General features: G+C 43.2%; 1 protein-coding gene across 7 annotated transcripts in view; it reads left to right on the top strand.

The window, feature by feature from the left end:
• Positions 1 to 209: 209 nt before the first annotated feature.
• Positions 210 to 16,339, top strand: part of LOC138198168 (microtubule-associated serine/threonine-protein kinase 1-like) — a 45,124-nt gene continuing 28,994 nt past the window's right edge. For 2 of the 7 annotated variants that reach the window (XM_069149404.1, XM_069149408.1), the window contains exons 1-2: positions 210 to 1,392; positions 10,190 to 10,221. In XM_069149404.1, the coding sequence (XP_069005505.1) occupies positions 1,354 to 1,392; positions 10,190 to 10,221 (71 nt within the window). In that variant the 5' untranslated portion in view covers positions 210 to 1,353. Of the gene's footprint in view, positions 1,393 to 3,285; positions 3,345 to 10,189; positions 10,222 to 12,463; positions 12,629 to 16,339 lie in introns of those variants that run through there. The other 5 variants (XM_069149406.1, XM_069149405.1, XM_069149407.1 and 2 more) reach the window with 5 other exon arrangements.

The raw sequence follows: 16,339 nt of genomic DNA on the forward strand, positions 1-16,339 counted from the left end.
TAGAGCTAAATTCTCCCAATGCTGTAACTTCTCATACATTTTAATTTTTTTTTTTTTTTTTAATCAAATCGTGCTCTGGTGTCTGGTGCTGAAATGGTCAACAGTGCATCTAATCACATTTTACAGTAACCTGAAGCACACTGTTTCACTGCTGATCCTGTGTCGCTGTCTGTGGTGCTGAATTTGGCTCTCAGGCCTCGTTACACACACTCACACATCGATGTACTCCGCTGAAGAACTTTGTCTGTCCGAACTATACGTTTTTCAGGAAATAAGAGCTCCACAGCTATTACCTTGACCATCCCTGATGTCTGAGCTGACAAGTGGATATCGTATATGCGGACTTGTATCTTCTGGAGGGGGGGTCGCGTGTTGCTCCATTCATCTGGAGAGACAATCCGCCGCGCGCGTAGGAGGAGGGGCGAGAGGGAATCCCAGGAAGGGGTTACAAATATCGCGTTGCTGCTGTTGCCCCGTCTAGTATCCACTTTTTGAAGATGGAGGTGCAGTGGCTGGATGAATGAAACGGATAAGAGTTTGAACTTTGTGTGTTTTTGAAGAGACGACAGGGAGGGACACACTCTGCTGTGATGTTTACGGAACCGGACAGGCTCCTCGCCGGGAAATCAGCAGCAATGTCAGCCCGACCGAGGAGCTCGGAGATGAAGCGCGTCTCAGAGCAGCCCAGCTCTACCATGGTGCAATAATGTGTAAGATAATCGCCTGGTTGTTTTCGCCTGCGCAGAGCTTTGGACACGCTGTCCTTTGTGACTAAATGTGGAGAAAGGCTCACGTTTCTGCGGGAGATTCTTGTGAAACAACAGAGGAACTTGGCTTCAGTGTTTGATCGGCTGATCCCACATGGACATTGCGTTTGCAGTGATTGTTGAGGCCTTCGGTCGCTCAGCTGGACAGCATCAAAGCTCTCACACCTCTGGCAAAATGTCAAGGATGCTCCGAGAAGGAACGCGGACCGCAGAGACGGCAGCATGACTGCGAGCAGAGACACAGGACACAGGTCACAAGTGGACCTGAGAGAACCGCTGTCAGTGTTTTTTGAGAGACATTTCTAACCCAGAGAGAATGGAACCGCTTGACATGTGTATGTATTCGTGGGCTTCTTTGACGTGACACCGGACTCCCTCTGTGAGTGTGTGCGCCTCTTTGGCTCCGAGTGCGCCAGGACGCCGCTGCTGCTGCTGCTGCTGCTGCTGCAGCTGTGCAGTTCGGGTGTGAACTGGAGCACCGGCGGATGCCGCAACCCTGCTGGGGCGAAACACAGATTAGCGAAGAGTAACGGCATTGTTTTAGTGAGGGGAAATCCCCGCCAGGAGCCCCGCACTTCATTAGGCCATGGATGACTCGGGGATAATACGGCGCCGGAGGCTGCAGGTGAGCTGGTTCGGTCGTGCAGAGGTCTCGAGTTCTGTTTCCTGTTGAACATCATCGTTTTCTTAACTAAAAACCTTTCCCATTGTTTCATTGTCATCGGCCACATAGACAGTATTTCATGACACCAGGAGTCCACAGAGACTCAAGTTGATTTGATTTTACCTGATAGTGACCTATTCATTTTATTAATTAAATCTGCTGTCACTTAAGACCAACTAAAGTAGCCTGTGGTCTAGAAATTATATTTAGTTTTTATGCAGTTTATTGGTCTACTCAATCCTAGCACATATTATATATTTACATTATGGATTCATCTGCTGATTACCTGTATTTCCTTGAATATCAGGCCTTTAAAACATCATTGAAAATAAAAAAAAAAAATGAACATCAAAATTTCCCAGGGCCAAGGTGATGTCTTCAAACAGCTTTTCTTTGTTCCACCAAAAGTCCAAAACCCAATCAGATTTATGATATGAGACTGGGAAACACTGGGAGCGCTGGGGGACATCATAACAACATATTAAATACAGCCTATTATTACAGTAATTTCAGATAAATACATGTACAATTTTGGGATTATGCTTATTTGGTTTAGTGTACGTACACTATGGTCTCTTTAACAAGATGAATGGCCACTCATGCATACCGATCTGACGTGTTCAAAAGGCTGTGTTCATCCATTATGAAGCAGCCTGCTTAACCACGGGTCATACAGCCCCCTCCATCTTTGTGTGATTCAGTCAAGTGAACTGAGAAGAGATGAGCAGCCTGCAGTGTCCTGCGGGCCTCAGTGCATGCAAGTGTGTGTGTGTGTGTGTGTGTGTGTGTGTGTGTGTGTGTGTGTGTGTGTATACGGTGTGTGCATTTGATTTTCTGTCATTCAATCAGTTCATATTTTGCCGGTTTTACTCACCAAAAAGAAAAATTGTCAACGAGGCAAGTTGACCCCTATCACAGTGAAGAGAGAGAGAGGGGGTATAAAGGAATCAAGGGAGGATTAGTAGTAGAGGTGTGCTGATGGTTTCATGTCTCATCATCCCCACCGCTCAGCTCACTGCTCTGCTGCTGTGATGTATGACAGGAGCTGCAAGGGAATTAATCATCATCGAGTCAGACTCACAAAGTCTCTGGCATTTTATAGATATAGGCAGTCCAGCTGGATGATGGAATGTGGCTATGAGTGTGTGTGTGTGTGTGTGTGTGTGTGTGTGTGTGTGTGTGTGTGTGTGTGTGTGTGTGTAGACTTATAGTTTAAGCAATTTAGTTTCTCTGTATGTATTATCTTTATGGCTATGTGTGTCCATGAAATTGTGTGTTGACATGTGATTGGCTGCATTTTCAGCTGCCTTGTCGATCCCCTGGCTCTCATCATCCCAACAGTCACCTGCTCTCTTTTAAACACACACACACACATCTACACACACACACACACACACACACACACACACACACACACACACACACACACACACACACACACAATTATTCTCCCAGCACCATATGGTGACACACCCCACTTCCCTGCAGTTGGGGTCAGGGGTCACACCCATGATGCATTGCTTCAACATGACGAACATGAAACGATCATGATCTTTGTGCCTCTTTGTAAGTCTGCAGACTCCTTTTGGCTCGCTGGAACACAGCAGACACAGAGAATATGTAGAAATAATAATCATTTCGATTGATTGGTGTAAAATATTTTTAAAAGAAAAGTGTCGTTTAGTTTAACCAAATATGTAATGTTCCCTACTTTTTATATAAAGACTTAGAAACTATAATCATCAGACCACCATCCTAGTGAAAGTTTTGTCATTTTTCAAATGAGGATGAAATAATTTTGGACATTGTCATGGAAACAGCCTCTAACACTGTGGCCTCTGTTTCCTTTGGCAGTGTTTAACAGCTATCTGACTGGAATGGAGTCCATCATATCCCTCTATAGTCAACTAATGGTAATAAAAGAGCTGTTTTTCCCACTTTTACAAGAAGCCAATATAGAGCTATCTATCAACTGTTAGACGTTTTAAGCCATTTGTTTCTTTGGTACAGTGGTTGAACCCATCATGCTGTTAAGTTTGAGTCATTCCTCTACTTTACAGCTCTTAATAGCACATAATGGGCCCCTGAAAAAGATTTATTCGCTTATGACACAGGCTATTTGCAAGTTAGGTTTAAGCTGAGCTGGGGAACTTGGGAGCATGAGAAAATAGCTTTTACTCCCAAAGTAAAAGCCTGCATGCTGGGCTACTTAGCCTCCACTCAGAAACTGTAAACTGGTTAGCACGGCATGCTAGTATTAGCGCCGAGCCCCCCCAATACTTTTTGTTTGTTTTATTTCAGCACCTGCTGAGTCGTTAGGACGTACTGCTGAGTTGGTGTTATATTTCTGTAATGTTACGCAGAAGATCTAGTTAAAGGAGTAGTGTGTAGGATTTTGTGGCATCTAGTGGTGAGGTTGTAGATAGATACCCTCCTGACAACCCTTCCACGCCCCTTCCAAGCACGAAAAACACGTAAGACCCTTTTTCACGTCGGTGTTCGGTTTGTCCCTTCTGGGGTTCTGTAGAAACATGGTGGTGCAACATGATGTCTCTGTGAAAGAAGACCAGCTCCTTATGTAGATATGAAGGGCTATAATATGAATTATTATAGTTCATTTCTGCAAACAGATTCTACTAAATCCTACAAAGTGAACCATTAAACCATTCGATTTTTATGAAAAAGTTATTTTCAGACGTTGACTTCTATTTTATATACATTTTAGTTTTTTTTTTTGAGTACTCATTATTGCATAAACTTTCCATAAAAAAATAAATGGCTGCAAAAAATGAAGAGCACCAGACCATCTATCTGTAGCACTCTGACCTCATCCCCCCTCTTATCAGCCCCTCTGCCTTTTCCATCCATCAGACCAGTGGCCATTAGTCAGTCACTGCTGTAGATGATGGCTGGTCCGGGCACTGTCTCTTGGCAGGATGGCACTCCTTGATTGATCCCCGTTGTTCGTTTCCTGGCCAGCTCCCCCACCATTTTTCTTTGCACCGTGTCTACAAAATTATTGGACTGGCCGGTGCATCACGACTGAAGAGCGAAGGAGCAATGTGCTTTATAGGCATGGAGCTCCGCTAATGCCATTTCATCATTACAGTTTTTTTTATTTTTTATTTCTTTAATGCAGCCAACATGACTCGAAGGACACAACAGCAAAGGAGCTTTTATTGATGGATCACATGGCCGGGAAATGTCTACCAGGAGACAGAATTTCCTGCCCTTTCAAGTCTCTTTTGGTTTCCTTCCTGCATACAAAACATTTTGCCCTTACTGACTTTACCTCAGTGAAACAGCAGCATCCCAAACAATCAGGAAAACAACTTAAATTTTAACATGCTCTTCATCGCCGCAAATTTTTACTGACTGAATTAACAAATAATGCAGCGAGGACGACAACAACTCAAAACGAGGCAATTGTAAAAACAAGCCTCTAGAGTGTGCACACCCACACACAGATAAATTATGAGTGAAGCATTTGAACCATAAACAAGGTTATCTGTTGTCAAAGTGAACATGCTTTGACAGAAATAGGCTATCTGCAGGTTAGAGATTAAAAAGCCCAGCATTAATCCATGGTCGTAAACACTTGAAGGAATCTGGAGGCAAAATGCTTGTACATAAACCACAGACATTGAGACACAAGACAGTGGGATGATGACAAATACTGGGACACACACTCTCATGCTCACCCGTCAGTGTGACAGCCCGAGACTAAAGGGGATCAGACAATCGTTTATAAACTCAATCCTCAGCTTTCTCCCCCAGAGGACGCAGCTAAACCTGGATAAAAAGAGCAGTCGCCTCCATCGGAAAAGGGAGCAAATGTAGCGTGGAATTATGTGGCTTTCTAATCTGTGATCGGTGGCCATGTCACGTTTGTGACATCTGTTGTCAGTCACCTTTCACCACCACCAGACTTCATTAGTGGGACTCACAGAGCATTTAGTGGGAACCCGGCTAAACATCAGCCTCACATGATGGCTTTTTAAAACAGTCTTTGTACATGCAGCGATGTGGGGAATGCAGCCATGCAATGAGCAACGAGCACGGCATACTGACAAACTAATTATACCACAGGAGAATTAAGTCCCGGCTTCAGGATATGTTGTAGGATTCAGATATGGAGAGAGGATCATGTTTCTTTAATGATATGTTGTCTGCTTATCCTTTACTTTGTGGAAATGGTGATACTGTGAGTCACAAAGGCAGATTTAGAAGCAGACTTATGCGCTCATCTCCTGGCACAGTGACCAGCGATGAAGTTAGGAAATGAGTTGTCACTTTTTGACCTTTTTACAAAAGAAAGGGAATCGAGGATTATGAGGGAAATTCAGGCAGATACTATGTGACAGTGATTACTGAGAAATATAAATATGTAAGTGAGGGTGACAGAGCACTGCTTTAATGGGATTTCTACTGGGTTAATAAAGGCCATGTCATTGGAGGATTTAATAATTGAGCCACTATAGCACAGCCCCTGTGCATTCATTGCAGTTATAATTATTTATTATTGTGTGGAAGCTTAAATCTGGGGGAAAAAAATAATATGGGGAAGAGGTTTGGAAGCATTCATGGTGCCTCTTTATTCTGCCAGACATCAATAGAAGGCTGCACTTTGTTTAGTGTGCCAGCTGGTCTTTTTATCGTCTAGACATGCCTGAACAAAAGAATTACAGTCCGCTCTGCTCCTCTGATAGGTTTAATGCATTTGTATTTAATTTTGTAGTAAATAAAGTATTGACACAAAACCGACCAGTTTTTTTTTTATATGACTATATATAAAACAGTAACTCTTACTGAGAGCACATAAATTCAAACTAAAACTATGACATTTTGGTGATTAGTTGTTGTTGTCCTGCATTTAGCCACATGGTACCCTACTTAAGACCTCTGAAGTCAGGTCTGTTTGTAAGGTTGAAATGATGAGTTGATTTATCAATTATTAACCAGCAGCTTTGTTTTAAATGTTTCTTTAAAATAAGAAACATTTGCTGGTTCTACCTTATCCAGTTTGAGGATTTGTTTATCTCTTCACAGCAAGATGCTGATGTTTTCACTCGTTATCACAGCGACCCCTCGTTGTATTCTAATGTTTTGGCGGGTTTTGATTTGACATTTGAAGATTTTTCTTTTTTATTTGTTCTTTAAAGGCTAACTAAAATTGTCAGCTCAATTTATGACGAAAATAATCTGTAGTGGTCTGGTCAAGTTTTAGAGACTTTAGGGATTTTAGGCTGCTAGAGTTAAGCATCCTTACGTTGTTAATTAAGCTTTTAGTTTACCAAATTAGCATGCTAACATTTGCTAATTACCCCTAAACACAAAGTTCATCTGTGGCAGATGTCATAGTTTTGTAGTTATTTATATAAAGCAAATATAAATTTGGACTTGATGATGGATACATGAAAACTTTAGAGAAACATAAATACAATGGGGAACAAATTTTAAAGCCACAAATAATGCAATTCATTTCAACAAAAAGAAAATTCTTACACGGTATAGGCAATGAATCTTTAGTTTTCATTTAGTTTAGAAGAGGAGACTGTAACCAAGGTTAGTTTCTGAAGCAAGCCTACTATTTACAGATGTCCCCTAAACGTCCCTCACGCTATCCGTAGATGCTATAATTTACAGATGTTCCCTAAACACCTCACACGAAGGCTAGACTTGCTAACAGCAGGACTGCTGCTGCACAAATAGGTATGTGGATAAAAATGTGTTTAAGGACTTATTATTTAAGATAAATCTTAAATAATAAGTCCTTATTTCAAATGTAAGAAAGTGATACGTGGGCGGGCCGCCTAAGTAGAGCCTAGTTAGACCTCTGGGAAACACTAGATCACTGACGTCGGTGAGATTTATTCGTGTGTAAACATTATGGGTAAATAATGCGTTTTAAAACTAAAACGTAGAAGTATGGGTGTAAATTCTGTATACAAGTTTGGTACCGAATGACACGGTATTTTTTTTTTATACTTGATAATATTGGAGCAGTTCGGTTGTTACAATATAAGTGTCAAAGTTTGGTACCCAGACCAAATATCAACCTTATGGTGGTGCCAGAGAAAAAGTCAAGGGATCACCAAGGTCATGTAAATTCATCTTAATTGTTATTTCAAAATTGAACATGCTATCATAGTGTGGACATAAAGGCAGACACTCCTTAAGCCATAAAGAGAGTGAATATTTGCAGACAAAAAAAATTGAACACTGGAGGACCCTAAACTTATGACCTCAATATTTCAAAAATCCTGACTACAGCCCTGCTGCTGCCTCCATGTACTGAGATGTACGGTCTGATGTGGATTTGTTTGAGTGGCTGTCATGTCTACTCTGGCTTTATTTGTACAGTTAACCCTCCTCGCCACTGAGAAGCCTTTCTTGATGCCTCTTGCTCTTGTAAGTCATCTTATCCCCGGCTCTGACAACTCGGGGTCAATTAGCCAGATCAATGAAGGACAAAGTGATAAGGGATCAATGGGTTGAATATTCAGTCGTCCTTGTAAAGAGGGATTTATTCGTCTCTGCTAACATGTGAACCCCCGGGACATGCAGTCGAACAGCATTTGACTTGCTTATGATCCGAAGGTGAGTTAAAGGCAAGCTTCTTATTTTCTGTTTTTCTTATCGGATGAGGGTTTTCTACTCGAGTTGTCTCACTACTCAGCTTCCTCCTCTGGTGGTCGTTGTTATCCGGAGTCAACCTTGTAGATGGTGACCGACAACATAAATACACTCTGCTTTGTCAGAGGTTTGTCCTTGTGTTACAGAGCTTTCAGGCAGCCACAGTATAAATATAGGCTTTGCTTCGGTAGATATCAATGGCAGCAGGTCCGCACATGCTCATTCACACACCCGATCTTTATCTGAAGGTTAACCTAATAATTCTATTGACTTAGGTTAGCAGGAGGTCAATGCGACGCTAACGCTACCTTAACAGCACTATCCTGCGTGTGACAGGAGAAGGTGTGAGGTGGCAAATGCATTCATTTCTTGTGTTACTATATACTGGCTCACATCTGAGAAACTCATTAACTGCGTGATGCACGCAGAGACACACGCAAGCACACACAGCTGAAGGCCAGAATACACGGGGCTCAAGGTGACGGCCGCAGGCATGAAAGCCCAATCACCCCCACACCCTCCCCCCCACACCCCTCCAACCACCACCACCACGACCACCCACCTCTCACCCTCTACTCCACCCTTGTTCACACCCTCTGTCCCCTTCCTGTCCTTCTCTATCCCAGAGCGAAGGGTTTGTAAAGAGCCAAGCTGTGCTGGCATGAGATCTGGATCGGCTTGTGCTGAGTTTGTTTGGTGCACTGAGTGTCTGATGCTGTGTCAGCCGAGTATTCCACGTCCATCTGGACTCAGGACGCGAGGGGTGGAGGGTAGGGCTCACAGCAATGTCAGAAATTAACAGAAAAACAGGTGTGAAAACAAACATAGATGCAAAGACACAATGTGCACGCAAATGCCCTGTTGCCACATTGTGGCACCACTGTGGCTGAAAATGAGACATCGAGTTCAAGGCATAAAAGTGGACGTATAGTTTCCAGGTGTGAAAAGTGAGGCTACTGCAAAAGTGCCATAAATTGCAATACCACAGACGGCCACGAGGGGTTGGCTCCAAAAAGGCTCTGGCTTCATAGACTCCTATTCAACTTCTCTCATGAAATACAAAGTCAATACATTTTTTACAAAAGTCATAATGGTGTCAATCAGTAAAGACCCTCTTTCTTATTGGTTTACTGGTGGTCCATCTGAAAATATTAATATCAATAAGTAGATATTAGGCCTCAAAGAGAGGTATGCTTGGGGGCGTGTCTGTTTGATTGACAGTCCTGTGGTGCAGTCAGGTTTAGCGGCAGGTGGGTGGGGCTTTGTGTTCTTGGGTTCCCAATCATATCGAGTCAGATTCACTGCTTGTTCCTCCCCAGCTCGTCCAAATACGGTCATTTCTGGCTCCAAAATAGCAAAATACTGACTGTCGCCACAACAAGGCATAACTGGCCTATTTAGCTTTGTATGTCAGAACATGTTGAAGTGCTGTATTAAAACAGATCCTACCAGATGATCAATAGAGTTGCAAAGTGAGAGGGGCTCATTCTGTGTCCATTTACATTTTTTTTTTTTTAAACATCATTAATGTTCTTCAACACAGACACACGTGACTCTCAAAAAGAATGCCTACAAGTTCATGTTATGTTAGTTTTAATTATTTTAACTACATTTCTTAGAAGCTGTGTTTGTCTGTGCTTGTGTACAATGGCAGACCGGTCTATGCATACCCATGAGCTTCAGCTGCCTTTGGAGAAGACGCCAGTTCAAAGCACAAATTGAATGGGAGTGGTAGCACGTTTCCTTTTCCACGGTGATAGATGCTGAATTTACACACAAGAGAACGCAAATTTTAAATGAGCTGATTTTAGTTGCACATCCTGTTGAGTTTTCTCAACCATAAAATGTATCTTCCGCTCGAGTCAGCAGCACATACTACATCATTTTTAATTGGATGTTTCCTGTTGAAATGCACATTGGGAGTTGCCGTTCATGTGTACCTCAGTCTTGGAATATAAATTCCTTTTGTCACGTCCCAACACCCAGTTGTGTCAAATGTAAGAAGGCAGATGCTCTCAAAATGGCAGTAGTGACTTTAAAGGATTATCTCATGTGAAAGTGTATATTAGTATTTGTCAGTACCTGATCTCTCTTTCTTTCTCCGTCTTTGTGTTTCTACCAGAAGGACTTGCCCCTGCCTCGCAAAAACAGCAGGTGAGTGTCGCCTTTGTTTACTCCTCCCTTCATCCCTCTTCATCCCTCTCCTCCCTCCCGCCCCTGTCATCACTCTCCTCTCAAGGGAGAGGCTGGGTCTCTCCATGAAGAAAAAAAATAACCACACCACGCTGCTGTGCAGCTGCTCGGTCATCAGCGAGGTCTCTCCTCCTGAGCTTTCATCAGACTGCAGAGCTTTCTTGGTTCATCAGCATGATTTGCACGTTCTGTTTGAAAGCTTTGAGGATGCTTCAGTACTGCTTGTGGTGTGGAGTGTGCGCTTCTTGTTTGAAGGAGGGTGGAGGCCTCCTGGAGTGACGCTGGAGTGTGTCGGAGTCTGATTAAGGCCAGCCGGGAGTTGTGGATGCTGTCCATGGTGCTGAGAGCCTCTTTGCCTTTTCCACTTGCTCAGCTTCTCACTCTGTATCTTCTTTCTTCTCTTCCCATTGCTTGGTCATTAATCCATTTATGTTCCACTGTTGTTTCCACCCCTCACCGTTTCAGATTTGTTTGGTGAGCAGAAAAATATATTCTAATGTTACTCTGGAACTGCTGGATGTGCAGAATATAAGCACCAAGTCCACCATATGATCCTTATAAGGTCGTGAGTCACGGGTTGTTTCAGCTGCCTTCAGGTGGTCACACAAATCAGTCACTGCAGGTTTAAGGAAGACATGTGACCTTTAAAGGTCTTTGTATGATGCAGAAAGTGTCTATATTTTTTTAAGGTGGCAGTGTGTATGGGGGAGGTATATTGTTTTTACTGTAAAGCACTTTGTGTTACATGGTATTTGTATGGAAAATGCTACACAACTAAAATCTGATTGATTGATGGTTTTGTTTGGACAGAGCCAGGATAGCTGTTTCCAGTCATTGTGCTAAACTAACGAGCTTCTGCTTCATATTTACTTAACAGTGATGGTAAATGGTTAATGGTCTGCACTTATGTCGTGTTTTATCACCTCAGTGGTCTCAAAGCGCTTCACGCTGTTTCCCATTCATCCACTTGCACACTAATGGTGGCAGAGCTGCCATGCAAGGTGTTCATCTGCCACCTGGAGCAACTTGGGGTTCGGTGTCTTGGCAAGGACACTTCAGCATAATGGAAAGGAGGAACAGGGGATCCAACCAACAACCTTATGATAAGAGAGCAACCCACTTTCCCATCTGAGCCCCAGCCACTGACACACAAGGCAAAATTGTGTCAGGTAAACCATCTAAAAACGTTGCCTGCCCCTGCACGATGTCTCTATAGTCCCATGAGGAGAGTATCAAATACGATCTATAGTGTGATAATAAGTGTGATAATGAGCCTCTTAGGATGTTTCATTACCATCTCTTTGCTCCACTGAGTAAATCTCGTCGCAGCCCCCTCCTCTCTCGTCCCATCTCCCTGTCCTGTCCATCTCCTCTCCCCTGCCTCCTCATCCCAAGTCATCATGGGTAATCAAACATGAAACGAAGCCACAGACCAACTCAGTTTGTGTCCAGGCCGGCTTCTCCGATCCATCTCACCGCTGTCTTTCCCTTCCCACCGTCGCCTCCCAATTTTACCACCGTGCCCTTCTCTCTCTGGAGACAGTTTCCATTTTGATGCAGTATGTCGCTGTCTCCTTCGCATCACATCCCGTCTCCCTCTGTAGGACACTATCAGCCCATCATCCATTATAGATGAGCTCAGTGGAGTTGGCTTCACATTCAATCTGCCTACTGCCTCCATTCATGGGTAAACACAGCCATTCAGAGTTTGTGTGCATGTTTGGCATAAATTGTCATCAGCCATGCTTTTGATCTTTTATCTTTGATTCCATTCAAAATCTTTTTAACAGTCCACATAACCTTGTCCCCGAGTCATTTCTCTACTCTCCGCTGAGATAAATTGTCATCCCTTTATTCCCTCCTTATTCATTTATGGTGTAAATAGCCCGCAGTAAAAGCTTTCATCAGGTTCTTTCACCGCACAGACAAACACAAAATAGAAGGACAAGTATTTCACAAAACTACCACTGTGTACCGCGGCACCTTAGCCTTGAGAAAATGACCCACCATCCCCTGCCTCCCTTTGTTGTTCCTCTCTAAAAGACAGACCCACCCTTCCTCCCTCTCTCTCTCTCTCTCTCTCTCTCTCTCTCCATCCATCCCTCCCTCCCTCTCTCTCTCTCTCTCTCTCTCTCCCTCTCCATTGGTTCTCGGACACACTTGCCCAGACTCTCAGACACCAGTGTGCATCTATAGGCTGTGGGAGCTACAGTTTGCATTGCGTTGCGATGACATTTTGCCAGAGACGTGCTGCTTTCTGACTGCTCTCCCTCGCTGCTCAGCTACTGCTGCTGCTGCCGTTGCTGCTGCCGTTGCTCAGAGCTACGTCTAGATACTCAGCGAGCAACATGTTCCGACGCACTAAAAGGTACACGCAGAGTAGTGATGATTTGGTTTGTGTGAAGCGGGGTGTGGTAGGACTGACTTTCTGTCCGGTCAGTCCTCTCTCTTCTTTCTGTGTGAGTCTGCAGTGTCTGCAGTAAACATTACAAGGAGTCAGAGTTACCGGTGTGTAAGATGATGGTCGTGTGTACGCCTGTGTGTCTTACGTGATTTTAGACGCCTGCTGTTTTCTGCTGAGTGAACATGTCACTTTGTGGTAGCTTGTGTGTAAGTCCGTTTTTAAAGTCGTAATAGACGCCGTGCAAAAAAAAACATGCAACATCTTTCAAATTTGCATAAGATGCTGTCAATAGTACGTAAGTGTTTCAATGCAGCCGGTACACATGAGATCACTTTTTTTTAGCCTCAGGGGCGGTATGGTTGAATGGATTGCCGTGAAATTTTGCACCGACATTCACTGTCATCAGAGGATGAATCCTGCTGACTCATCTCCTGGCTTTGCATCTAACGCCACCAGCAAGTCAATGTTTTCACAACAGTTAAAGTTTCCTGTTCAGCCTCAACTGATGCTGACTCTAGTGACATCACGAGTCATGTTATCAGATTATTTAAGCCACTAAATGCCTTTATTCATGTGTTTCATGTATGCAGTGGTCCTGTTATTGACCTGTGAATGGACCGCCACAGCTGTTCTTTATATTAATAAAGCAAATGTTAACATGCTAACATGCTAAATCACGAGGTTGAAGAAGGTACCTGGTTAATATCAACATGTTAGCATTGTCATTTTCAGCATGTTAGTTTGCTGACCTCATTTAGCTCAAAGCACCATTATATTAAAAATACCTCTGTAATGTAAAAGCAGTAAACTCTTAGTTAGACCAAAAGGATCTGTAAATATACTCACCGCAATAACATGAGCAATGTGTGGATGTTTGAAAATGAAGCTTAGTAAAAAACCTTGAGCTGATCATTTCTAGTGATTTATGTCTGTATAAGTATTTGACCCCGGTTCTGGTTGAGTTTAACCTGATGTGAACTTGACAGAAAGTTATTGAACAGTTGCATCAGTGACTCATCAAAGTGACATTTCTGGCCAAGCTGCTAGTAGACTGATTCACCGTCTGAAGTGATCAGTCAATAATTACATGGGCCAAAGATGAGTCAGACAGAACGACGAGTTTTAGATGGATTTTTCTGAAGTGTGATTCACTGCTGCGGAGAGATGTTTCCTGAAGTTGGACGATCGAGTGCGTTATTTAGAGGTAGCTTTCCTGTGTAAGATATTGAATCCCTGTCAGCTGTAGCAATCATACTGTGAAGCATGACGGCTCGGAAGTGAAACAATTTCTGAAATTAATAATATGAGCCTCATTTTCCTTTGTGCTAACAATTGCGAGTTTTAATCACTCTCATGTTAAAACCCTGAAAATAAGAGCTGACATTTGAGCACCAGGAGTTTTACTCTTCGGCAGCAGCGGTAGTAGTTGTCATGCTGAGTCTCTTGGAGTGACTTCATTGTCCCCTGCTGATCAGCGATTAAACCGGCTTCTATTACAGGAGAGACTCTCCTTCCGGCCCACCTGAGCCCAGACACACACAGGCAGGCAGGCAGATGGAAAAAAAAAATGCCAAGAGTCTCAGTCTTTTTAACGCCTGCTACACTCTTACAGTGCTGCTCAAACCCAAGAGGAATCATGCTTTAAAAAATTTCCCCTCGGGGATTAATAAAGTAACTACCTAACCTAACCTAACCTATGTGTATAAAATGCAGGGTGGGTTTAGTGCGTGGTGAGAGATCAGTTCAATATATTTTCCCTCCAGTTGCTGAAAAATGTATTTCTGTAAGACAACAACATGAGGAGGAAAATTCACAGCCAGAGAAGGACCAGAGACAGTGATTAAGATGATGAAAGCGAAAGAGGTGGAAAAAAGAAAGAGGCTGTGCAGGAGGTGAAAGGAGGAGAGGCTGAGAAAGAACGCGGGACCCAGGGGTGATATCTGTGTCTGCTCTTCCATTAGGGACCAGCTCACTAAGGTTACGTGAGCATGCGATACACGCACACTAGCTTTGATTCTCCTCTCTCTCACTTGTTCTTCGTATCTTTTGTTTCTCCTGTACTTTATTTCTCTTTTCATCCCACTTTCATTTCGTCTTTCTTTATGGTTTTTTTTTCTGCACGTCAAGTGACAGAACTGTGCATTTAATCATGAAATTGTGCGTGGACTTGTTTGTCTATCTTTGTGAGGACCAGTCTGAGTTTCAGACCTTGGGGAGGGAGGACATTTTGGAAAAGTGAGTTTGATATTTTGTTTGAAGGTTCAGTCTCTGTTAAGGTTAGAACTGATTTTATGTTAGCTTTAGTGTTGGAGTCAATGACATATGTGTGAGCATGTTTTGTCTGTCTGCTAAACCTCTTTCGACAGCAGCTGTCCATTCATACCTTAGTCACAGTAGGTCTATGAAGATTTGACTTTTTCCACATGCTGAAGCCAGAATGCATGCAGCTGCAATGAGCAATACAGCTTACAAAGAGCGAAGAAGATTGTGTCTTGTTTTTTTGTTTTTTTTTAACCTTTTCAATACTGAAACCAAATTTTATTCTAATCGGCAGTTGCCGGCTAGAAATGAGAATCCTGTGTTTGTGTCCAATTGACTGAATCCATTGTTTTAGACTTTGATAATTACTTCACATCAAGAATCTGCCACTGTTGTTTTTGTTGTCCTGACAAAATGTAGTGACCATAGCTAAGAGTAACAGATCTTAGTGAGTGGGTCAGATGCTAAAAGTCAGTGGGGAGTCGGATACAGATTAAATAATTGGTGAGAAGAAATAATGTGTTTGTGTTTGTGTTTCCCTCTGGTTTTGTGTCTCCGGTGCGCTGTGGTTTAGGGCAGATAGCATGAACACAAAGACATAATCACAACGAGCTTTTTGCATCACCAGAATGCACTCAGCCATATCCATGCCCTCTGCTCATAAACACAACTCCTTTGCAACTTAATCAGCCTTTACACCTCACTTAACCAATTTTGAGAAAACCAAAGGAGGTCAGTCGGAGGCCGAGGCACCTGAGGCAGACGGTGCAGTCTATCCTGCTAAGTGCTGCGGCTTTCCCCAAGAGGAGCCCAGGGTTCAATACCCAAAAGCTTATAGGTGCTACAGCTCCTATTAAGTCCTGATTTCAGTAAAAGGCACCATCTTTCCTTCCCTGTTAGAGTAATGGAAGTCGTATTCTCTTTGATCCCTCCGCTCCTCCGCTGTCTCCCTCTCAGGGCTTCTGTTACGCAAGGAAAACACTTTTGAGGCTAATGGATGGCACTACATTTACTCGCGCTTGATAGATATTGCTACTGTCAGCTGCTGTGTAGTTCCACAGAGTGAGGCAGAAGATTTGGGCCCTTTACAGGGGGAAAAAAAAACCCCTCAAGAAAACAGTTTCATCCCAGCTGAGGGGCTTTGAAATTTTGTCAGGGATGTTTGGGAACCCACACAGTTCACGAAACTGGGAATGAAAGAGTCTTTTCTCCTGGTTCTTGTTTGTCATTCCAGGCGATGATTTTGATAGCTGATGTAATGCTCCGTGTAGTCGAGGGAGGGGTTATCAGATGGAGCTGAGTGAGGTCTGCTCTGCCTCAGCCCCTCACCATGACCAGTTTAGCTCCTGTCCCTGCCTTTTACTGCTGATCATGTGACCCAGTGGACAATACTGCCAGATTTATTCACGGGAATAG

The sequence above is a fragment of the Embiotoca jacksoni genome, unplaced genomic scaffold (genome assembly GCF_022577435.1).
Source record: "Embiotoca jacksoni isolate LCO1_2020_lvr unplaced genomic scaffold, fEmbJac1.0.p SCAF_15, whole genome shotgun sequence".
Lineage (NCBI taxonomy): Eukaryota > Metazoa > Chordata > Actinopteri > Embiotocidae > Embiotoca > Embiotoca jacksoni.